Source organism: Aethalodelphis obliquidens, unplaced genomic scaffold (genome assembly GCF_003676395.1).
Source record: "Aethalodelphis obliquidens isolate GAN/ISIS:26980383/991018 unplaced genomic scaffold, ASM367639v1 scaffold4, whole genome shotgun sequence".
NCBI lineage: Eukaryota > Metazoa > Chordata > Mammalia > Artiodactyla > Delphinidae > Aethalodelphis > Aethalodelphis obliquidens.
In genome coordinates this window covers 45,063,157-45,088,030 of record NW_020837948.1, presented here as the reverse complement: position 1 = coordinate 45,088,030, position 24,874 = coordinate 45,063,157, and the positions used below count along the sequence as shown (strand labels likewise).

Sequence of the window (24,874 nt, the reverse complement as noted above, 5' to 3'; positions counted from 1 at the left end):
TTTTTTGTTCTTTTTTCTCTAATTGCTTTAGGTGTAAGGTTAGGTTGTTTTTTTGAGGTGTTTCTTGTTTCTTGAGGTAGGATTGTATTGGTATAAACTTCCCTATTAGAACTGCTTTTGCTGCATCCCATAGGTTTTGGGTCATCATGTTATAATTGTCATTTGTTTCTAGGTATTTTTTTGATTTCTTCAGTGATCTCTTGGTTATTTAATACTGTATTGTTTAGCCTCCATGTGTTTGTATTTTTTTTTTTTTTTTTTTTTGTGGTACGTGAGCCTCTCACTGCTGTGGCCTCTCCCGTCGCGGAGCACAGGCTCCGGACGCGCAGGCCCAGCGACCACAGCTCACGGGCCCAGCCGCTCCGCGGCATGTGCGATCTTCCCGGACCGGGGCACGAACCCGTGTCCCCTGCATTGGCAGGCAGACTCCCAACCACTACGCCACCGGGGAAGCCCCCATGTGTTTGTATTTTTTACAGATTTTTTCCTATAATTGATATCTAGTCTCATAGCATTGTGGTTGGAAAAGATACTTGATACGATTTCAATTTTCTTAAATTTAGCAAGGCTTGATTTGTGACCCAATATATGATCTATCCTGGAGTTTGTTCCATGAGCACTTGAGAAGAAAGTGTATTCTGTTGTTTTTTGGATGGAATGTCCTATAAATATCAGTTAAGTCCATCTCATTTAAAGTATCATTTAAAGCTTGTGTTTCCTTATGTATTTTCAATTTGGATGATGTGTCCGTTGGTGAAGGTGGGGTGTTGAAGTCCCCTACTATGATTGTGTTACTGTCAATTTCCCCTTTTATAGCTGTTAGCATTTGCCTTATGTATTGAGGTACTCCAGTGTTGGGTTCATAAATATTTACAACTGTTATATCTTCTTCTTGGATTGATCCCTTGATCATTATGTTGTGTCCTTCTTTGTCTCTTTTTGTAATAATCTTTAAGTCTGTTTTGTCTGATATGAGAATTGCTACTCAGCTTCCTTTTGATTTCCATTTGCATGGAATATCTTTTTCCATCCCCTCACTTTCAGTCTGTATGTGTCCCTAGGTCTGAAGTCGGTCTATTGTAGACAGCATATATACGGGTCTTGTTTTTGTATCCAATCAGCCAGTCTATGTCTTTTGGTTGGAGCATTTAATCCATTTACATTTAGGGTAGTTATCGATATGTATGTTCCTATTTCCATTTTCTTAATTATTTTTGGTTTGTTATTGTAGGTGTTTTCCTTCTCTTGTGTTTCCTGCCTAGAGAAGTTCCTTTAGCATTTGTTGTAAAGCTGGTTTGGTGGTGCTGAATTCTCTTAGCTTTTGCTTGTTTGTCTGTAAAAGTTTTAATTTCTCCTTTGAATCTGAATGAGATCCTTGCTGGGAAGAGTAATCTTGGTTATAGGTTTTTCCCTTTGATCACTTTAAATATGTCCTGCCACTCCCTTTTGGCTTGCAGAGTTTCTGCTGAAAGATCAGCTGTTAACCTTATGGGGATTCCCTTGTATGTTATTTGTTGTTTTTCCCTTGGTGCTTTTAATATTTTTTCTTTGTATTTGATTTTTGATAGTTTGATTAGTATGTGTCCTAGCATGTTTCTCCTTGGATTTATCCGTATGGGACTCTCTGCACTTCCTGGAGTTGATTATTTCCTTTCCCATATTAGGAAAGTTTTCAACTATAATGTCTTCAAATATTTTCTCAGTCCCTTTCTTTTTCTCTTCTTCTGAGACCCCTATAATTCGAATGTTTGTGTATTTAATGTTGTCCCAGAGGCTCTGAGACTGTCCTCAGTTCTTTTCATTCTTTTTTCTTTATTCTGCTCTGCAGTAGTTATTTCCACTATTTTATCTTCCAGGTCACTTATCCATTCTTCTGCCTCAGTTATTCTGCTATTGATCCCATCTAGAGTATTTTTAATTTCATTTATTGTGTTGTTCATCATTGTGTGTTTCATCTTTAGTTCTTCTAAGTCCTTGTTAAATGTTTCTTGCATTTTGTCTATTCTATTTACAAGATTTTGGATCATCTTTACTATCATTATTCTGAATACTTTTTCAGGTAGACTGCCTATTTCCTCTTCATTTGTTAGGTCTGGTGGGTTTTTATCTTGCTCCTTCATCTGCTGTGTGTTTCTGTGTCTTCTCATTTTGCTTAACTTACTGTGTTTTGGGTCTCCTTTTCGTATGCTGCAGGTTTGTAGTTCCCGTTGTTTTTGGTGTCTGCCCCCAATGACTAAGGTTGGTTCTGTAGGTTGTGTAGGCTTCCTGGTGGAAGGGATTGGTGCCTGTTTTCTGGTAGATGAGGCTGGATCTTGTCTTTCTGGTGGGCAGGACTGCGTCCGGTGGTGTGTTTTGGGGTGTTTGTGACCTTATTATGATTTTAGGCAGCGTCTCTGCTAATGGGTGGGGTTGTGTTCCTGTCTTGTTAGTTGTTTGGCATAGGGTGTCCAGCACTGTAGCTTGCTGTTCGTAGAGTGGAGCTGGGTCTTAGCGTTGAGATGGAGCTCTTTGGGAGAGCTTTTGCCGCTTGATATTACATGGAGCCGGGAGGTCACTGGTGGACCAGTATCCTCAATTCGGCTCTCCCACTTCAGAGGCCCAGGTCTGACACCCAGCCGGAGCACCAAGACCCTGTCAGCCACACGTCTCAGAAGAAAAGGGAGAAAAAAAAGGAAGAAAGAAAAAATAAATAAAGTTATTAAAATAAAAAAATAAAAATAATAAAAAGTTATTAAAAATAAAAAAATTTAAAAAGTAATTTAAGAAAAAAAAAAGAAAGAAAGAAGAGAGCAGCCAAACCAAAAAACAAATCCACGAGTGATAACAAGTGCTAAGAACTATACTAAGAAAAAAAAAGGACAGATGGAACCCTAGGACAAATGGTAAAAGCAAAGCTACACAGACAAAATCACACAAAGAAGCATACACATACACACTCACAAAAGGAGAAAAAGGAAAAAAAAGTACATATCTTTTGTGAAGTCTGAGGTCTTCTGCCAGCGTTCAGTAGGTGTTCTGTAGGAGTTGTTCCATATGTAGATGTATTTCTGATGTTTTTGTGGGGAAGAAGGTGATGTCCACATGATACTCCTCCACCATCTTGAAGGTGTCTCAGGAAATTTATTGCAGATGACCTCATCGTCTGAGGGGCCCACACGCCGGCAGGGTGACTACCTTTGCCTGCCGTCCAGTACCTTTCATGGTGACTGTGGCCGCCACCTCCAAGCAACTGACACTAACAACTAACTACTTGCCCTATTTCGCTATCATTATTTACTTTGATGGTCACATTGTCCCAGATTTGGCCAGTGGTAGCCTGTGCAAGATGACTTCTTTGTCTTTGTGACCTGTCGCTATTATTCTGTGAGCATTTTCTTACTTCCTGGAACAGCAAGCTATTCCAGACTCATCTTATACTTTTCCTGTCAAAACCCTGAAATCAGTCATTTTTTCAAGAAGCCCTGACTCCTCTTAGTGAGGAATGTTATTTATTTATTTTATTATTTTTATTTTTTGGCTGCGTTGGGTCTTTGTTGCTGCGTGGAGGCTTTCTCTAGTTGCAGTGAGCAGGGGCTACTCTTCATTGTGGTGCAAGGGCTTCTCATTGCAGTGGCTTCTCTTGTTGCAGTGCATGGGCTCTAGGCATGCAGGCCTTAGTAGTTGTGGCTCACGGGCTCTAGAGGAAAGGCTCAGTAGTTGTGGTGCACAGGCCCAGTAGTTGTGGCTCGCAGGCTCTAGAGCGCAGGCTCAGTAGTTGTGGTGCACGGGCTTAGTTGCTCCGCGGCATGTGGGATCTTCAGACCAGGGCTTGAACCGTGTACCCTGCATTGTTAGGTGGATTTTCAACCACTGCACCACCAGGGAAAGCCCAAGAATGTTATGTAGAAACCAGGACCTCTGCACTAGGTATGCTAATTATTATTGAGTTTATGGTCCTCCTAGGCCCTCTTACAGAGATAGAGAATATATGTATGTATGTATGAATTTATGTATATACACATGCACATTAACATCTGTAGTTCTGTACCCAACTGTATACATTGAAGACCATTAGTTCACCTAGGGTCTCCATTTCTATCCAATACCACAAGTTTCCTTCTCGTTTTCATATTTATCCCTTCCTCCCCTGGTAATGAGCAGTCCAACTCCGATTATCTTTAATATCAATATATTTACTTATTTGATTAATTCACCTTGTGTGTAACCACTTTCCCATTGCTTCGTTTACCTTCTTCCCACAATGAGTCTGCTTTTCTTACTGCAGTAGTATTCTAGCTTCCTGCTCTAGGCCAACCCCTTACCCTTGTGTGGATGCCCTCCCACACCACTCAGACTCCAACATCGAACCCCAAGCTTTTCTCTGTTGGAGATGCCTTCCTTACCCTGCGTGAGCTCTAACCTTGTGTTGGGTCACTGTGGTATCGTATCCCTAACTCACAGCGTGCCTGCATTGTGCTCTACCTCTTAGACTGAAATATTAATAAAGAAGAAGAGGAAAAGAAAGAGATCACTTAATTTTTGTTTGTGCTGTGTTTATCATTCTCCCTATTCCTTTGTCTCTTTCTCTTTGTGTCTTTCTTCCTATTCCCCTTCCTCTCCATTATTTTCAATACCACCTATGACATGTTGCATAACAAATGCACATTATAGCAGAACCCTGCCAAAATTAGGCGTTCTTGTTTTTATTTGTTTTTGTTAGATTTTATGATATATTTTAGGTTATTTTATTACTCCATAATGTCAGGATTTTCTATACAGTGATTTACTGTCTGTTTTTATGTTCTTTTCCTCTTTCCATTTGCTAATCATCAAGTAAGGTTGAGTACAATTGTATATTTATATAAATTATTTTTAATGTGCTGGTTTGCCACGTATTTCTTTTTCTCTAATTTTAGTTTTAGGTGTTGTCCTCGTCTAATTTTCAAAGTTTTATTTGTATCAGTTCAGCGAACTTTGATAAATACCAATGACTGAGCATCTACCCTGCTAGGGGATGAAATTGATTGAGAAGCATTTGTACAAGGACTTAACAGTAATATTGTGTGTGTGTGTGTGTGTGTGTGTGTGTGTGTGCCTGAGTGTGTGTACGTGTCAGTGTGTGTGTGTATTAATATAAGGTGATAATCGCTATGCCAGATTGACAAAGTGTGAAGTGCTGTAGGAACACAGTGGAGGATGCACTTAACTTGGGAATTCAAGGAAGAATTCCCGGAAGACTTGTTGCTTGAGCTGGATCCTTAGGAGTGAAAAGAAGTGAATAAAGGTTGGGAAGACTTTTGCTCACAGAGGGAACAGCTCCAGTAAGAGGAAAAGCTATGGACCTCAGGGGAGTGATGAGAAGAGACCTAATTTATTGGCTGTAATGGTGCTAACATGCTGTGGAAACAATTGGAGTAGAAAGGAATCAAGTTCAACATCATAAAGATTGCTTTGTTCTACGTATGACCAGATCAGACTCTGATGCCTAAGGGTGGAGATCTAAAGGGAAATAATTGGGTTGCCCAAAAGGTTCGTTCAGGTTTTTCCATAAGATGTTTTGGAAAAACCCGAATGAACTTTTTGGTCAATCCAATATTTAAGCCAGTGATTCTAATTAATATATCTTATGGGGTAATACTTTAATTTTTATGAAATGAAAGAATCTACCTCAAAATGTTGAAATTTGATAAAGCTATGTTTTTAATTTCTAATTAAACTATTGAGGTGATATTCCTATTGCAAAGAAAAATATGTATGTTTTTCAGTAAAGTAGTTCTTCTGTAATTAAACATTTCTTCAGAGACAGGTCACATTAAACTTATTTAGCCATCTCTTTCATTTATTTATGACCTTCAATGAGGAAATTCTTCCTGGAATTTGAACCTTATTTTAAACTGTTTCTTAGTTTAAAAATACAAATTTAACAATAAGTCAAGTACTTTTTTGTTATTTTGACTTTTCCATTTTTAATTTAGGTGATACAGTAGTATATCAATTTGGAATAGCTACAGTGATAATTGAAGCTAATGATGACCCAAATGGTATTTTTTCCTTGGAGCCCATAGACAAAGCAGTAGAAGAAGGAAAGACTAATTCATTTTGGTAAGTATATTTGGACAAGGTAAATTCAAAATTGGTTAAAATAAAATAAAATCTTTATGTATGCAAAAATTTGAAACATTGTTAATCTTTCAAAATTAAAAAAATGGTTAAGAATGGAATAATTTCAAAGTTGGTAGTCTGAATGAATTGTAAACTTTGTTCATGTTGTTTCCACTTGTTAAAAAAAACCCTGACACTTTAGATGGAAAGCAGAAAATACTCTCCCCACCCTCCTTTACCCCACTTCTGTTCCTCGTCAAGACTGAGAGACTTCAATTATTCAAGGTCTTCTGGAATTCTTCTTTTAAATGATATGTGACTACCCTCACCCTAGGCTTTGCTTTTGAAGAACTTTTGCCAATTCTCATCTAAATATTTTTCGATTGGATTTATCTTAGACTTTATCTTTCAGTTTGGACTTCGAAGATTATGAATTTTAAGACTGCTTCTTTTTATTATTTGAAGTTCTACTTCGTTCTTCCTTTTCCATGAGATTCTTCTTGGTTGCTCAGTAAGAACTGGCTGGCTGGTTTATATTAAACATGATAAATAGACAAAGTGTATTTCTGAGATAATACAGAAAGTTCTCAGTAGAGTTACTACTTATACATTTTTCATAAGAAATAATTTTCTTTAATTTGTTATACAGGATTTTGAGGCACCGAGGACACTTTGGCAATGTTTCTGTGGCTTGGCAGCTCTTTCAGAATGATTCTGCTTTGCAACCTGGACAAGAGTTCTACGAAACTTCAGGCACTGTTAACTTTATGGATGGAGAAGGAGCCAAACCAATAATTCTCCATGCTTTTCCAGACAAAATTCCTGAATTCAATGAGTTTTATATTTTAAAGCTTGTGAACATTTCAGGTGCTGTGTTTTCTCATCTCTTTTATTTTACCACCAAAATTTACTATTTTATGCTGGAATAATTAGAGCTGTATAGAAAATGCAGTTAAATGAAGTTTTATGGATGGAGACATATCCATCCTCAAACTTGTAAATAGATTTTTTTTCCACACCAAATACAGTATCTCAAACAAAACATTAATGGTAGTTAGGAAGTACAGATTCATGGTAGCTTAAAGTTGGTCTTCATACCATAATTTAAATAATCAATTTTCCCATCACTTTTGGTTTTAAGCATGGAAATTAAACCTTTTTAGTTAGTATCCTCTTTTCAGGCTCAACTGGTTGTTAATGAAATACTGAACCAGAATACCCTTGAAAATGTGGTGAAGGCCATATGGTGACACTATTGTTCATTGATTAACAAGTAAATTACTTAATGAGAAGTTTGCTAAACAAATTCTTTTTGTCTTCATCTTGTACTAGAAAGTACTCCCAATTCTGGTTTTTCATTCCTTATAAATTATCTTATTACAGGTGGGTCCCCAGGTCCTGGGGGCCAACTAGCAGGAACCAACCTCCAAGTGACAGTAATGATTCCATTCAATGATGATCCCTTTGGAGTTTTTATCTTTGATCCAGAGTGCCTAGAGAGAGAAGTGGCAGAAGATGTCCTCTCAGAAGATGATATGTCCTATATCACCAACTTTACTGTTCTGAGGCAGCAGGGTGTCTTCTGTGATGTACGAGTAGGCTGGGAAATACTGTCTAGTGAGTTCACTGCTGGTTTGCCTCCAATGATAGATTTTTTGCTGGCTGGAATTTTTCCCAGCACTGTGCATTCACAACCGCACATGAGGCGTCACCATAGTGGAACAGATGCTTTGTACTTCAGTGGACTAGAGGGTGCATTTGGAACTGTTAATCCAAAATACCATCCCTCAAGGAACAACTCAATTGCCAACTTTACATTTTCAGCTTGGGTAATGCCCAATGCCAATACGAATGGATTTGTTATAGCAAAGGATGATGGTAACGGAAGCATCTACTATGGGGTAAAAATTCAAACAGATGAATCCCATGTGACACTTTCCCTTCATTACAAAACTCTGGGTTCCGATGCTACATATATTGCCAAGACGACAGTCATGAAATACTTAGAAGAAAATGTTTGGCTGCATCTTCTAATTATCCTCGATGATGGTATAATTGAATTCTACCTTGATGGAAATGCAATGCCCAGAGGAATCAAGAGTCTAAAAGGAGAAGCCATTACTGATGGTGAGTGTTATCTTTACAATTAGGACCCTGAATTTTGAGTTTTTAAAAATTTTGACTTCTTAAAAAGGCTAGTGGGTATTTAAAAATCTGCTCATGTATTATTGGTTTATTTTTTTAAATAAAGCTACATGTCTACCAAGACCATAAGTTCTGTGCTGAGTGTTGCAGAAATGAATCAGGCAGAGTCTCTGCCCTTAAAGTACCTGAAATAGGCTCTGGGAGAGAGGTGTGCAAACAGATCACTTCAACACATTGTAGGAAGAAAGAAAAAATTAATAAGGAAGAAAGAAAAAAATTCCTTTTGTGATAGTAGGAGGGATGGGTGTGATAATTCCAGGTAGAAAAGAGAACAAAGGTGTAGAAGTGTGAAGCAGAGTATTGTATCTGGAGAACTGCTGTCAGCTCAGTGTTCTGGAGGTAAAGGGTGGTGGAGATAAGGTTAAAGAGAAATTAAAAGAAAATCATATTGAACAATCCAGCAATTACAGGGGTTTATAGTATCAGGAGTTAAATTGATGAATTCTATGGTGTGCTTTAAAGAGAGAGAATCCTTATCTTTAAGCTGAATTATGTGCTGTTTCCTTGAGAAACACACTTGTGTGCATGTCTATGTACAAATATCAGTTATTTCTGTTATAATCACCAGTTCCCTCCCAGCCCCTCTATCCTACAATTTGATTCTGTTTTTTTATTTAGTAGGAAAGTAGAGCAGAGCTTATATGGTTATATCTTAACAGAATATTTTCCTTCTGAACCTCCTGCATTAAATATGATTGTATTTTTTCTTTCCTAGTAGGAAAAAAGATGGGCAAAAGAATAACATACACACACTACTGATTTCAGCCTGTAGAACCATGCTTACAACAATCTGTGGCATTAAATTATTAATCTTTTTTTTTTTTTTGCGGTTCGCGGGCCTCTCACTGCCGTGGCCTCTCCCGTTGCGGAGCACAGGCTCAGGACACGCAGGCTCAGCGGCCATGGCTCACAGGCCTAGCCGCTCCGTGGCATGTGGGATCTTCCTGGACCGGGGCACGAACCCGTGTCCCCTGCATCAGCAGGCAGACTCTCAACCACTGTGCCACCAGGGAAGCCCAAATTATTAATCTTTTGATTGTGTGAATATATACATATGTCTGTTAACATTGATGTTAACATCAATTTTTTTGACATGATGTTAACCACCATGATGACATGGTGGTAGAATGGGAAAGATTGGGGAAAGTAAGAGCTGGTGTTTCTTTATGTAGCTTACTGCAAGGAACTTATATTGTCTATGTAATTTGTAACTTATAAATAAAATTGAAGAGGTATATATATATATTTTTAGGTTATTAATGAAATATAGGATATTTTATGTATATTATAAAATATACAAAAGTGTATATAGGTGTACAGGTAGATGAATTTTAAAAAATTTTAAATTCATCAGTTTCAGCACTCCATGTAACCAGCCCCCAGATCAAGAAACAGTGTTCCAGAAGCCCTCTTTGGCTCTTCTCTAGTCATTGACTCATCACCATGCCCAACTACGATTGCCATTTCTAAGAGCATAAGATTAGTTTTAAATGTTTTTAAAATTTATGTACATAGAATTGAGCAGTGCGTACGCTTGAGTGTCTGGGGTTTGTTCAGTATTGTGTGTGAAGTTCATCTGTATTTTTGTCTATTGTAGATATTTCACTCTCATTACTATATAGTCAGTCCAGAACCTCTGGAGAAGGCATGGAGGCAATCCCAAATCACTGCCAAACTCTCATCTTACATAAATATCTTAGTTGAGTTATTGGAGAGGCAATAAGTAAAGTAATAAGAATTGGTGAATTCCTAAAAAGGGTTATTATTGATGCATAGTAAAGAGTTGAGCTGCATATTGTTACTATCATGAAAAAGTCCTTAAAACTCATATAATGTTGTTCCTGGGAAGGAATATTTCTTTTTCTACATATATTGCATTAGTTGTTTGTATTAAAAGTTATTTTTGGTCCACAAAAACTCCTTTTGCTGAATTTTCACAACTTCATTTAGCTCAAGGTGAATTTCTAACAGATCAAGAATTGAAGTTCTCAAAGAATAGTAACACTAAAGTTTTAAAATTGTGACTGAATTGAATCATTCCATTCTTAGATGTGCAAGGAAATTTTTAGATTTCCCAGAAGAAATGTCTATCCAAATACATACATATACATACGTATATACACATACCTACGCATGTACAACATATCCTTTGGTACAAAATATCTTAAATCCCAGCGATTACTTTACTGATTCATTTTTCATTATAATAGATAGCCTTTATTTAATTGTGTTCTAGTTGTGTGAAAGCTTTACTTACCTAATAAGACTTTTTAATAAAATCGCTTCACTTTCTGAATCACACTTGTAATTTAGGACAGGATAATTGTGGGTTTTGTAGCATTTAAACCCATTTCTAATTTCAGGTCCAGGAACACTGAGAATTGGGGCAGGAGTGAATGGCAATGACAGATTTACAGGTCTGATGCAGGATGTGAGGGCCTATGAGCAGAAATTGACCCTTGAAGAAATTTACGAACTTCATGCCATGCCAGCAAAGAGTGATTTACACCCTGTTTCTGGATATCTGGAATTCAGACAGGGAGAAACTAACAAATCATTCATTATTTCTGCAAGAGATGACAATGAAGAGGAAGGAGAAGAATTATTCATTCTTAAACTAGTCTCTGTATGTGGAGGAGCTCGCATTTCTGAAGAGAATACTACAGCAAGATTGATAATACAAAAAAGTGACAATGCCAATGGCTTGTTTGGTTTCACAGGAGCCTGTATACCAGAGGTAAGTAGTGAGTCTGGTGAATTTCAGAGTTAGTTCGTGGATTTGTTCGGGAGTGGGCTTTCTTTCATTTGGTAAGATTGCCTGAGTATTGACGCTAGGCCCAGAAGTATGCTATAGCCAGCGGTGCAAATGTAAATTATAAGGTCTTTTCTCTTATAAGTTCACAGTTTGAATCAGAAGCTTAATAAGCTGAGAGAAGTAGTAATAAGTTAGCAAATGAAACTTTAGCAATTATCTTTAAAGTTAATGCATTTCACAGAATGCATAATTGTACTCCACATGTAATTTACGTTTTGGCTACTGTGTAAGTAAATGAAATAATATATATTGAAAGCTTCTATGAATAATTGTAATTGAGACTTTATTAAAATATGATTTTTTGAGGATTTTTTCCCCACATATGAAACGTTCTTAAGTAGTTACAGTGTTCTTCCATGTTGGATGTAAATGCCTTTCTTATCACCCATCTTGGCCAGCTTAATTCATTAGGCAGTTTTGCTGCCCTTATCAGTCCTTTCCAAGCTTTCAAGGATTCGTAATCATCTTGGTTTCCTGTTCAGTAATGTGAGATCTTATGAAACCGCTTCACAGGTGTTCTGTGTGAAGCAACAGCTCAGTGTCCATGAAAGGATGCCAACGAACAAGAGAGGCTTTCCTTTTGCAAGTTGATTCTTGTAGGTTTAGAGGGGTGCATATGTAAATTGAAGCAATTAAGAAAAACATGAATGGGTAGAGCTTGAAAAAAATGTCTAGGTCATAGGGCTCATTGTATCAATAGCTCAAATTGGGGTGCCTGGCTCTCTGGAGTGTTTTATTGCCCCTCTTATTCTTTGGTTTGGTGACAATCATAAGAGATCTTCAATAAGTGTTCTTTTTCTATACCAGAAATAGAATATCCTAGACAGGGAGGACAAATGTCATACAAATCTATGACTTAAAAGAGAAATACGTTTATCTATAATGATAATACTTTTAGATACTTAGTTGTCAAAGAACTTTACATGTTAGTTTTTTATGCACCTTTCTGACAATTCATAATGTAGCTGCAACAAATATTAATTATTACCTTCTCCACTTTGTAGGGTTAGAAATGGCAGCTTAGAGACCTGAGAAAATAACTAATCCTAGTTGAATTAAATGAGATAGGATCAAATACCTGATTCAAAGTGTGACAATTGCTAGTATTTAATAAATACTAATTTTCTCCCCCTGCCTTCTTTTGTTTCTAAGATACAGTGGGAAGAACTGGAATTTGAACTTATGTCTTATGAATTCTAACCTGTTGTCTTTCCCCCATGTATGTTTGATATCATCATCTCTATTTTTAAAAAGACGAAGTGACTTCCATCTGGTTGTGAGAACCATTCTGTGCCATCTAAAATCAGCTTCCCTTCATATCACTTCATGACCTGGCACCTGCCTATGGCTCTGACTTCTTGTGTAATTCTCCTCTTTGGTCAGTATGTTTCAGTCAGACTTTCCTTGTTTCAGTTCCAATCTCAGGGCATCAGCACTTCCTAGCCTTTCAATCTGGAACACTCTTATTCCACATCCTCAGAATTAGTCATTCAAGTCTCAGCTCCAAAGACATCTACTCAGTAAAGACTTTTTAATTTAAAGTAATCCTCCCACTTCGCCTAACTGGTCACTCTCCATCCCTTCACCTAGTTTTACTTTTTTTTTGTAGCATTGATCACACGCTTCAATTCCGTATGTTATTAATAAGCCTGGTTATATATTGGCTATCCCTTTCTACCACAAAGGTGAAAGAGTTTTATTATTGTTCATTATTGTATCTCTAGGACCTAGCATGGCACATAGTAGGTACTCAATAAATCTTTGTTGAACTTGTGAATGTATTTTAATATCAAGACATGAAAAGGCTCATAGTTCAAATAACAAACACAACCAGATTCAGCTAAGCTGCATAAATAGCCAAACTGAAAAACAAAACGAAACAATACATAAGTTTTTAAAACCTGCCTAAAATGAGTAGTTTTTGAGTGTTCCTCTGTCTTTCTGGGACATTATAGTAAGTCTTCAGTGCTGGCTTATCTCACAATTTCCATTGATAGATTGTGTTGGTGTTGGTTTAGTTCCACCTAGGTATTCCACCTTTGTTCTCAGATATTTCAGAATTTGAACAGGGCCAGTCAACCTTTGATTGCAGAAGAGAACTTCCTTATAGGAGCCACAGCATCTATAGTTGTATAACCGCTGGAAAGAAAAAGAAAACTTGACTGGTTATTCTCCAAGCCCACCTGAGAGAGAAATAGAATACATCTGTACTGGAAAGAGTAAAGTTTAGATGGTTAATATAGGGAAAGTGTTGTGTCTAAAAGATCAGATATTGGAATTTGATTGTCAGGAAGATTACAGAATTTTCATTCTTGAAAGTCTTAAGAATTGAAGTATAAAACTCGTACTTTGATCTTGGTGTGATATGAAGACAGGAGTGATATGAAATATTTTTGTCGTGACGACCGTCATCAATATTTATTGACTGCTTACTGAAGTCATTCTCAAAGTGTAGCGCAAGGACCCCTAGCGGTTCCTGAGATCTTTCAGGAGTTCTACAAAAGTCAAACCTAATTTTATAAAATGCTATGATCTCTTTTTCATTTTATTGACATTTGCACTGCAAAAGCCACGGTTGCCGAAACTGCTAGCTGCTAGTGCCTTTGTATGAATCAAGGCAGTGGCACAAAACTGTACCAGTTGTCATTGTTTTATTTATCACCACACACCTGTAGTTTAAAAGGTGAATATTTCACTTGAGTATCTTTGATGAAACAATACAAAACATTAATTTGATAAAATTTCTACCCTTGAATACCCACCTTTTTAACATTCCGTATTGTGAAATGAGAAGCACAAATAAAGCACTTCTGCTACATTAACAAAACATGATAGTTGTGAAGAAAAGCGTTTGTTCAGATACTGAGTTGTGAGCTGAACTGGCTGCTCTTTTCGTGGAACACCATTTTTACTTGAAAAATGACCAACAAAGTTTGGTTATTCAGACTTGGGTATCTGGCAGGCATTTTCATGGAAATGAATGAAGTGACTCAGTGACTACCTGGAAAACAACTGATAGTATTTGTTGCCAGTGATAAAAATTTGAGCTTTCAAACAAAAATTAGGGTTGTTGGGACATTTTACCTGCCAAAGTGAACTTGATAGTTTCCCAATACTTAAAGACTTTTCAGGTAAGATTGATAGTGATATTAGCAAGTGTGATTTACTTATTTTGTATAATGAAATACATCAACATTTGGAAGATCTGTATAACTCAGTGAACCAATATTCTCCAAATAATCCATGTGTATTGTTACAAAATCATGCATGGGTAAAGACCGATTTAAAGTGCAAGGTAGACCAATGGATTTTAATGTCTTAGAGTATGATTCCACATTGCAACTAAACTACCACTTGTCAAATTTTGGTGTAATATTGAGGAAGAATACCCACAGCTGTCTGAAAACACTATTGTAATCCTCTTCCTTTTCCAGTTATATATCTATGTAACGCTGGATAGTCTTCATATACTTCAACCAAAATAACAAATAGCAACAGACAAATTGATTACAAATGGAGATATGAGAATCTAGCTGTCTTCTATTAAGCTAGACTTTGAAGAGAATTGCAAAAATGTAAAAACAATGCCCCCATCATTATTTTTTTGTTTTAGAGAATATAGTTAGTTTTCATAAAATACGTTGCTTATGTTAACATGAGTTTATTATTGCTATTTAAAATGAGTTAGTATATCAATATTTAATTTTTTTTCAATTTTCATTCACAAAATGGTAAATATCAGCAGATTTCACCAACATAAGCAAGAAACTCCTTGGGGTTCTCAGTCATTTTTATGAGAGCTCAGGAGTCCTGAAACTAAAATATTTGAGAACTGGTGGTTTATACCTGGAATTATCTTGAGTTTAAATTTTATGGTTATTTGCTTCATTTTCAGAAATAAAAACCACTGTCACTTCCATAGATTCTTCTGCATTGTGATGTTTCAGTGACATTGAAAAGTTAACTTTTTTCTTATTCCTCCAAAAATGCTGAAGCCGATAGAGATCGTTTAAAGACTTCTCTCTGAATTATGTTATGCTTTTACATTTTTCATAGATTCGTATGACATAAAGTAATATTAAGGTTAAAATGAAAGCATAATAAGATCTTAAACAAATAATGAAAATATGTGGAATATGACATAGTCTACTTGTTGGCATATTGAAAGAGATGAGATTATTTTGTGATTTGTTTCCTCCTAAACAGGTACACCGTGTCCTGGCAAATAGCAGGTGCTTAATAAATTTAATTGAAAGAATGAACAAATGTAGTTTAGAGCCCTGGTGGGATATGCCAAATAATTCTTTGGATTCCTAGTGGGCTCTGTATTGAACAGATGGCTGATTTTTGTTGGACGTATTGCCTAGTAGTCATATTATCATGTTGCCTTCCTGTGTTTTGTTATTCTTCGTACTTAACAATGTTATTTTCTCTCCACCTTCTTTTCGCACTGTTTTTTTAATGTCCTGCAGTCTTGTATACCACATAATTATAGAGTTGCTTTTCCTAATGATTCATAGAATTTGCTAGTCTTACTTTACTTTTACAACTACTATTTGGATTATGTTTTATATTTATAAACTCATGGCTTAAGAATCAATTTAGAGATATTTTGAGAGGATCTTTGTAAAAACGAGAATATTATTTAACTTGGACTGTGTTTGTTTTTATGTGCCTGCCCTATGTTATGTGAATAGATTCCTTTAGATATAAGTGATATTGATATAATCTGATATCCCAGATCATCAGCCAAGCATGAAACAAAATAAAAAATTAATTGGATGTGTAATTGTTTAGCTTTAATCTTCTATCTCAATAGAGAAAGCCAAATTCATGTGGAATAATATATTATTTTTTCTAGGAAAATGTATTTCAAAAACTCTTCTCATTGTTAACCTTTATAATTACTTTTCTGATGGTCTGAAGATGTGTCAAGTTCCTGACTCAAAAGAGAAAACAGTAGCGGCTGCTACTGTTTCTTGTGAAAAACTGAGTGATGATGGTTCGGATGATTATTACTTGATGTTATGCCCCTTCATATATACTGGCCTGTACTTTTGCTTGATTTATTATTCTAAAGTCAATTAGATGGGGGCTTCCCTGGTGGCACAGTGGTTAAGAATCTGCCTGCCAATACAGGGGACACGGGTTTGAGCCCTGGTCTGGGAAGATCCCACATGCCGCAGAGCAATGAAGCCTGTGCGCACAACCACTTAGCCTACACTCTAGAGCCCGCGAGCCACAACTACTGAAGCCCACGGGCCTAGAGCCCATGCTCCGCAAAAAGAGAAGCCACCGCAGTGAGAAGCCCACACACCACAACAAAGAGTAGCCCCGGCTCGCCACAACTAGAGAAAGCCTGAGCACAGCAACGAAGACCCAACACAGCCAAAAATAAATAAATAAATACATAAGTAAAGTCAATTAGGTGAATTTCTTTTAAATTTTTTTTTTTTTTTTTTTTTTATTCTGGTTTTTCGGCCTTTTTCCTTTTTCCGTTGCGGAGCACAGGCTCTGGACGCGCAGGCTCAGCAGCCATGGCTCACGGGCCTAGCCACTCTGCCGCATGTGGGATCTTCCTGGACCGGGGCACGAACCCATGTCCCCTGCCTTGGTAGGTGGATTCTCAATCACTGCGCCACCAGGGAAGCACTCTTTTAAATTTTTTGATCAGTCTTTTTAAATATAGAGCAGTTAAACCGTTTCCATTTTTTTCTTTTCTTTTTTGACATTTTTAGGTTTTTTTTGAATTTTATTTTAGTTTTTTATACAGCAGGTTTTTGTTAGTCATCCATTTTATACACATCATTGTATACATGTCAATCCCAATCTCCCAATTCATCACGCCACCACCCCTACCGCCTACTGCTTTACCCCCTTGGTGTCCATACATTTGTTCCCTACATCTGTGTCTCCATTCCTGCCCTGCAAACCGGTTCATCTGTACCAGTTTTCTAGGTTCCACATATATGCGTTAATATACAATATTTGTTTTTCTCATTCTGACTTACTTCACTCTGCATGACAGTCTCTAGATTCATCCACGTCTCTACAAATGACCCAATTTTGTTCCTTTTTATGGCTGAGTAATATTCCATTGTATATATTTACCACATCTTCTTTATCCATTCATCTGTCGATGGGCATTTAGGTTGCTTCCATCACCTGGCTATTGTAAATAGTGCTGCAATGAGCATTGGAGTGCATGTGTCTTTTTTAATTATGGTTTTCTCTGGGTATATGCCCAGTAGTGAGATTGCTGGGTCATATGGTAATTCTATTTTTAGTTTTTTAAGGAATCTCCGTACTGTTCTCCACAGTGGCTGTATCAATTTACATTCCCACCAACAGTGCAAGAGGGTTCCCTTTTCTCCACACCCTCTCCAGCATTTGTTGTTTATAGATTTTCTGATAATGCCCATTCTAACTGGTGTGAGGTGATACCTTATTGTAGTTTTGATTTGCATTGCTCTAATAATTAGTGATGTTGAGCAACTTTTCATGTGCTTCTTGGCCATCTGTATGTCTTCTTTGGAGAGATGTCTATTTAGGTCTTCTGCCTATTTTTTGATTGGGTTGTTTCTTTAATATTGAGCTGCATGAGCTGTTTATATATTTTGGAGATTAATCCTTTGTCTGTTTATTGGTTTGCAAATATTTTCTCCCATTTTGAGTGTTGTCTTTTCGTCTTGTTTATGGTTTCCTTTGCTGTGCAAAAGCTTTTACGTTTCATTAGGTCCCATTTGTTTATTTTTCTTTTTATTCCATTACTCTAGGAGGTGGATCAGAAAAGATCTTGCTGTGATTTATTTCATAGAGTGTTCTTCCTATGTTTTCCTCTGAGTGTTTTATAGTGTCCAGTCTTACATTAAGGTCTCTAATCCATTTTGAGTTTATTTTTGTGTATGGTGTTAGGGAGTGTTCTAATTTCATACTTTTACATGTAGCTGTCCAGTTTTCCCAGCACCACTTATTGAAGAGACTGTCTTTTCTCCATTGTATATCCTTGCCTCCTTTGTCATAGATTATTTGACCATAGGTGCGTGGGTTTATCTCTGGGCTTTCTATCTTGTTCTATTGATCCGTGTTTTTGTTTTTGTGTCAGTACCATATTGTCTTGATTAGGATAGCTTTGTAGTATAGTCTGAAGTCAGGGCATCTGATTCCTCCAGCTCTGCTTTTTTCCCTCAAGACTGCTTTGGCTATTCGGGGTCTTTTGTATCACCATACAAATTTTAAGATTTTTGGTTCTACTTGTGTAAAAAATGCCATTGGTAATTTGGTAAGAATTGCATTGAATCTGTAGATTGCTTTGGGTACTATAGTCATTTTCATAATATTGATCCTTCCAATCCAAGAACATGGTATAGCTCTCCATCTGTTGGTATCATCTTCAATTTCTTTCATCAGTGTCTTTTGTGCATACAGGTCTTTTGTCTCCCTAGGTAGGTTTATTCCTAGGTATTTTATTCTTTTTGTTGCAATGGTAAATGGGAATGTTTCCTTAATTTCTCTTTCAGATTTTTCATCATTAGTGTATAGGAATGCAAGAGCTTTCTGTGCATTAATTTTGTATCCTGCTACTTTACCAAATTCATTGATTAGCTCTAGTAGTTTTCTGGTGGCATCTTTAGGATTCTCTATGTATAGTATCATGTCATCTGCACATAGTGACAGTTTTACTTCTTCTCTTCCAATTTGTATTCCTTGTATTTCTTTTTCTTCTCTGATTGCCGTGGCTAGGCCTTCCAACACTATGCTGAGTAATAGTGGTGAGAGTGGACATCCTTGTCTTGTTCCTGATCTTAGAGGAAATGCTTTCAGGTTTTCACCATTGAGATGATGTTTGCTGTGGGTTTGTCATATATGGCCTTTATTATGTTGAGGTAGGTTCTCTCTATGCCCACCTTCTGGAGAGTTTTTATCATGAGTGGGTGTTGAATTTTGTCAAAAGCTTTTTCTGCATCTATTGAGATGATCATATGATTTTTCTTCTTCAGTTTGTTAATATGGTGTATCACATTGATTGATTTGCATATATTGAAGAATCCTTGCATGCCTGGGATAAATCCCACTTGACCATGGTGTATGATCCTTTTAATGTGTTGTTGGATTCTGTTTGCTAGTATTTTGTTGAGGATTTTTGCATCTGTATTCATCAGTGGTATTGGCCTGTAATTTTCTTTTCTTTTAGTATCTTTGTCTGGTTTTGGTATCAGGGTGATGGTGGCCTCAGAGAATGAGTTTGGGAGTGTTCCTTCCTCTGCAGTTTTTTGGAAGAGTTTGAGAAAGATGAGTGTTAGCTCTTCTCTAAAAGAATTCACCTGTGAAGCCATCTGGTCCTGGACTTTTGTTTGTTGGAAGCTTTTTAATCACAGTTTCAATTTTATTACTTGTGACTGGTCTGTTCATATTTTCTATTTCTTCCTGGTTCAGTCTTGGAAGGTTATACCTTTCTAATAATTTGTCCATTTCTTCCAGGTTGTTCATTTTATTGGCATAGAGTTGCTTGTAGTAGTCTCTTAGGATGCTTTGTATTTCTGCGGTGTCTGTTGTAACTTCTCCTTTTTCGTTTCTAATTTTATTGATTTGAGTCCTCTCCCTCTTTTTCTTGATGAGTCTGGCTAATGGTTTATCAATTTTGTTTATCTTCTCAAAGAACCAGCTTTTAGTTTTATTGATCTTTGCTATTGTTTTCTTTGTTTCTATTTCATTTATTTCTGCTCTGATCTTATTGATTTCTTTCCTTCTGCTAACTTTGGGTTTTGTTTGTTCTTCTTTCTCTAGTTCCTTTAGGTGTAAGATTAGATTATTTATTTGAGATTTTTCTTGTTTCTTGAGGTGGGCTTGTATAGCTATAAACTTCCCTCTTAGAACTGCTTTTGCTGCATCCTATAGGTTTTGGATTGTCGTGTTTTCATTGTCGTTTGTCTCTAGGTATTTTTTGATTTCCTCTTTGATTTCTTCAGTGATCTCTTGGTTATTTAGTAAGTAGTGCTTAGCCTCCACGTGTTTGTGTTTTTTACATTTTCCCCCCTGTAATTCATTTTGAATCTCATAGTGTTGTGGTCAGATAAGATGCTTGATATGATTTCAATTTTCTTAAATTTACTGAGGCTTGATTTGTGACCCAAGATGTGATCTATCCTGGAGAGTGTTCCGTGCACACTTGAGAAGAAAGTGTAATCTGCTGGTTTTGGATGGAATGTCCTATAAATATCAATTAAATCTGTCTGGTCTGTTGTGTCATTTAAAGCTTGTGTTTCCTTATTAATTTTCTGTTTGGATGATGTGTCCATTGGTTTAAGTGAGGTGTTAAAGTCCCCCACTATTATTGTATTACTGTTGATTTTCCCACTATTATTGTATTACTTTTGATTTCTTTTTGAGCTGTTAGCAGTTGCCTTATGTATTGAGGTGCTCCTACTTGGGTGCATATATATTTATAATTGTTATATCTTCTTCTTGGATTGATCCCTTCATCATTATGTAGTGTCCTTCCTTGCCTCTTGTTACATTCTTTATTTAAAGTTTATTTTATCTGGTATGAGTATTGCTACTTCAACTTTCTTTTGATTCCATTTGCATGGAATGTCTTTTTCCATCACCGCACTTTCAGTCTGTATGTGTCCCTAGGTTTGAAGTGGGTGTCTTATAGACCACATATATATGGGTCTTGTTTTTGTATCCAATCAGTGAGCCTGTGTTTTTTGGTGGGAGCATTTAATCCATTCACGTTTAAGGTAATTATCGATATGTATGTTCCTATGACCGTTTTGTTAATTGTTTTGGGTTCGTTTTTGTAGGTCCGTTTCTTCTGTTGTGTTTCACACTTAGAGAAGTTTCTTTAGCATTTGTTGTAGAGCTGGTTTGGTGGTGCTGAATTTTCTTAGTTTTTGCTTGTCTGTTAAGCTTTTGATTTCTCCATCGAATATGAATGAGATTCTTGCTGGGTAGAGTAATCTTGGTTGTAGCCACTGCAGTGAGTAGCCCGCACACTGCAACAGAGTAGCCCCGGCTCACCTCAACTAAAGAAAGCCTGCGCGCAGCAACGAAGACCCAACACAGCCAAAGATAGATAAATAAGTAAATAAATAAATAAAGTCAATTAGGTGAATATTTTAATACTGGAAAAGATCTTTTAATTATTTATTCTCCATGTCTTAATCCCCTTCTTGTATTGCTAATTCCATCCTCTGGTCTGCTGTTTCCCAAAGTGCTGTGTGTGGATGGCCTTGGTTGGAAATATCTAACGCATTTTCCTGGATACCATTCCTGAATCAAGATCCCATTTCTGAGTCAGAATCTCTATTGGGGGATGGGATGGGAGGCAAAAAGCTGAAATTTAAAAATCTTTTACAATGGAAAATATCATACGTACAGAATAATAGAAAAAGTAGAATAGTCACCCCAGTGACCCATCACCTAGCTTAAACATTTATTAGCCTTTTGCCAGTCTTGTTTCTTATTTTCTGGCTGAAATAATTTTTAAAGCAAATGTCATGCATTATGTCATTTCTCTGTAAATTCATAAGTATGCAAGGTGGATTTTTACCAAGCATCCTATGTCAATTTTTTTTAATGGATGCTTGGCTGTTGAAGCTTCTTCCCTTGTTAAAACTTTACAGAGTTTACTTTATTGTGTAAATTATTAATTCATTAAAATTTCTCTGCAATTTTGATATATACCACACGTCTGCACTTATTTGTATTGAATATGGATAGTCTTTTTCTCTTCTTTTTCAAACTGAAAATAGTAGGTGATAGATTTTAATGAAGGCTTTACTAAATGAAAGTGTGGTTAGATAACTTTTCCCCATGTGATTCCTGCAAGCAAAATGCTTAGTCCTGTACGCTGCATGGTAATGTCATTGACTTGGTAAAAAGCTATAAGAAAACATCACACTCCTTAGTGTGTCTTTGGATCTAATTAATCTATGTCTCTTGCTGAAACGGAAAGGCTGAATACTCATATGTTGGGATTAATGATTTATTAATTTAACTCATTCAAAATAGTCATTCTGATTAAAATTTGGGGTGGGAAAAGGGAGCAAATATTTCCCCACTCTGATAGGAATCTAAATACATGGGAATTTGCTTTTTTTAAATATGCAAGCATTTAAGTTTCTTGATAAAATAAGGAAATGTTTTTATGTGGCATTTTTTGTTACTGTGTTTGTGTGTCTGTATTTTAAGGGGAAGAAATATAAGATTTGTTTAGCACTTACTGTTTTACTAGGTACCATGTAAAGCACTTATTTAACCTCCACCAAAATCCATGAGACATTGTGATCTTCATTTTAAGAAGAGATCACTAAGACAGAGGACTTTTGGTAAGTGGTGGAGTGAAACAGTCAAACAGGACTGTTTGACCTTAAAACCATGCTGTTTCCACCACACATGTGTTTGTATACCATTCAGCTATGATGAAAATGCTGATGTAAATGTCTAAGTGGAAATTAAATTAGTTGCTGTATGGAGCACCTGTGTCTTTGCTGCTTCCTCTTCTCTCCAGCCTCTTAGGGTTGGAGGGCCCCACCTTCAGAACAGTTAATTCTGCCGTAACATGATAGATGTGTTCCTAAAAATCACCACACTGTACCAAATTGCATAGTGAAAAACACAAGAACTTATGGGAAAGATGAGTTAGGCGAACGCTATCCAAAAATTTGGTCAGTGATATATAAAAAGAAAGGTAGGGACCTAATAAAAAATAGGTTTACACAATAAGTGTTTAATTCTTAAGTATGATAATACATATGGCATATACCTTGAAAAAACCTTAAGTTTGCTTGTAGAAGTGGGCATCAGAGGAATGTAGCTTGCGTGCTACTATGAAGTGATGGAAGGAGGTTTATTCGAAATCAGAGGGAACATTGCCACATTCACTGCAGATAAATGTGGCTGGTGACACATGCGTTGAACTGAGGTAACTGATAGATGTTTGGAGTGTGTGTGTGTGTGTGTGTGTGTGTGTGTGTGTGTGTGTGTGTGTGTGTGTGTGTGTATTCCCATGTGGCTTGTTTCAGGTGGTACAGTTTTCTGTGTTCACCATGTTTCTTGTGGATGAAATTATACATAAACAAATTTGAAATATGTTCAAAGTGCTCCCTGATGTATCAGTTGCATTGGAACAGTTTCATTTCAAAACCAGTGTTACAGCAGAACTGATTGTACTTGGTCCTTTTCTATCTATACTTACTTCCCTCATTGCTTTATCCAGTCTTTAAATATAATTTATTGTAATGGCCTTAAAATATACCATTTGTATATGGCCTTAAAATACGAGGCCATATGTTAAATACCATAACATTTTTACAATGTTATGCCAATCTCTGCTCTACAGCAAAGTGACTCAGTTATACACATGTATACATTCTTTTTTAATACTATTTTCTATTATGGTTTACCCCAGGAGATTGGATATAGTTCCCTGTGCTATACTGTAGGACCTTGTTGTTTATCCATTCTAAATGTAGTAGTTTGCATCTACTAACCCCAAACTCCCAGTCCATCCCTCTCCCTCCCCCTCTTCCCCTTGGCAACCACAAGTCTGATCTCTGTCTGTGAGTCTGTGTTTTGCAGATAGGTTCATTTGTGCTGTATTTTAGATCCCACATATAAGTGATATCATATGGTATTTGTCTTTCTCTTTCTGACTTACTTAATCCCTAGTTGCATCCACGTTGCTGCCGATGGCATTATTTTGTTCTTTTTATGACTGAGTAGTATTCTATTGTATATATGTACCACATCTTCCTTATCCATTCATCTCTCAATGGACACTTAGGTTGTTTCCATATCTTGGCTATTGTGAATAGTGCTGCAGTGAACATAGGGCTGCATGTATCTTTTTGAATTAGAGTTTTCTCTGGGTATATGCCCAGGAGTGGGATTGCTGGATCATATGGTAATTCTATTTTTAGTTTTCTGAGGAACCTCCATACTGTTTTCCATAGTGGCTGCACCAACCTAATTCCCACTAATAGTGTGGGAGGGTTCCCTTTTCTCAACACCCTCTCCAGTACTTGTTATTTGTAGACTTTTTAATGATGGCCATTCTGACTGGTGTAAGGTGGTACGTCATTGTAGTTTTGATTTTCATTTCTCTAATAATTAGCGATGTTGAGCATCTTTTCATGTACCGACTGGCCATTTGTATGCCTTCTTTGGAGAAATGTCTGTAAAGGTCTTCTGCCCATTTTTTGATTGGGTTGTTTTTTGTTGAGTTACATGAGCTGTTTGGAAATACCAGTTTTTAAATTGAAAATGGAAATGAAATACCAGATTTAAAATGTGTTAGTTTCACGTGTACAGCAAAGTGATTCAGTTATACACACACACGCACATATATATGTGTATTCTTTTTCAGATTCTTTTCCATTACAGGTTATTACAAGATATTGAATATAGTTTCCTGTGCTATACAGTAAATCCTTGTTGTTTATTTTACATGTAGTGCTGTGTATCTGTTAAGCCCAAAGTCCTAATTTATCCTTCCCCCACTTTCCCCTTTGGTAACTATAAGTTTGTTTTCTATGTCTGTGAGTCTGTTTCTGTTTTGTAAGTAAGCTTATTTGTATTATTTTTTAAATTCCACATATAAGTGATAGCAAATATTTGTTTTTCTTTGTCTGCCTTCACTTAGTATGATAATCTCTAGGTCCATCCATATTGCTGCAAATGGCAATATTTCATTCTTCTTTATGGCTGAGTAATATTCTTGTGTGTGTGTGTGTGTGTGTGTGTGTGTGTGTGTGTGTGTGTGTGTGT

At 36.6% G+C, this 24,874-nt stretch overlaps 1 protein-coding gene across 1 annotated transcript in view; it reads left to right on the top strand.

Annotated features, from left to right (window-relative positions):
* ADGRV1 (adhesion G protein-coupled receptor V1) overlaps positions 1–24,874 on the top strand; it is a 543,050-nt gene that overhangs the window by 36,387 nt on the left and 481,789 nt on the right. Inside the window, exons 17-20 of the mRNA XM_027100633.1 lie at positions 5,955–6,081; positions 6,731–6,948; positions 7,465–8,208; positions 10,650–11,023. Of these exons, the coding sequence (XP_026956434.1) occupies positions 5,955–6,081; positions 6,731–6,948; positions 7,465–8,208; positions 10,650–11,023 (1,463 nt within the window). The remainder of the gene's footprint in view (positions 1–5,954; positions 6,082–6,730; positions 6,949–7,464; positions 8,209–10,649; positions 11,024–24,874) is intronic.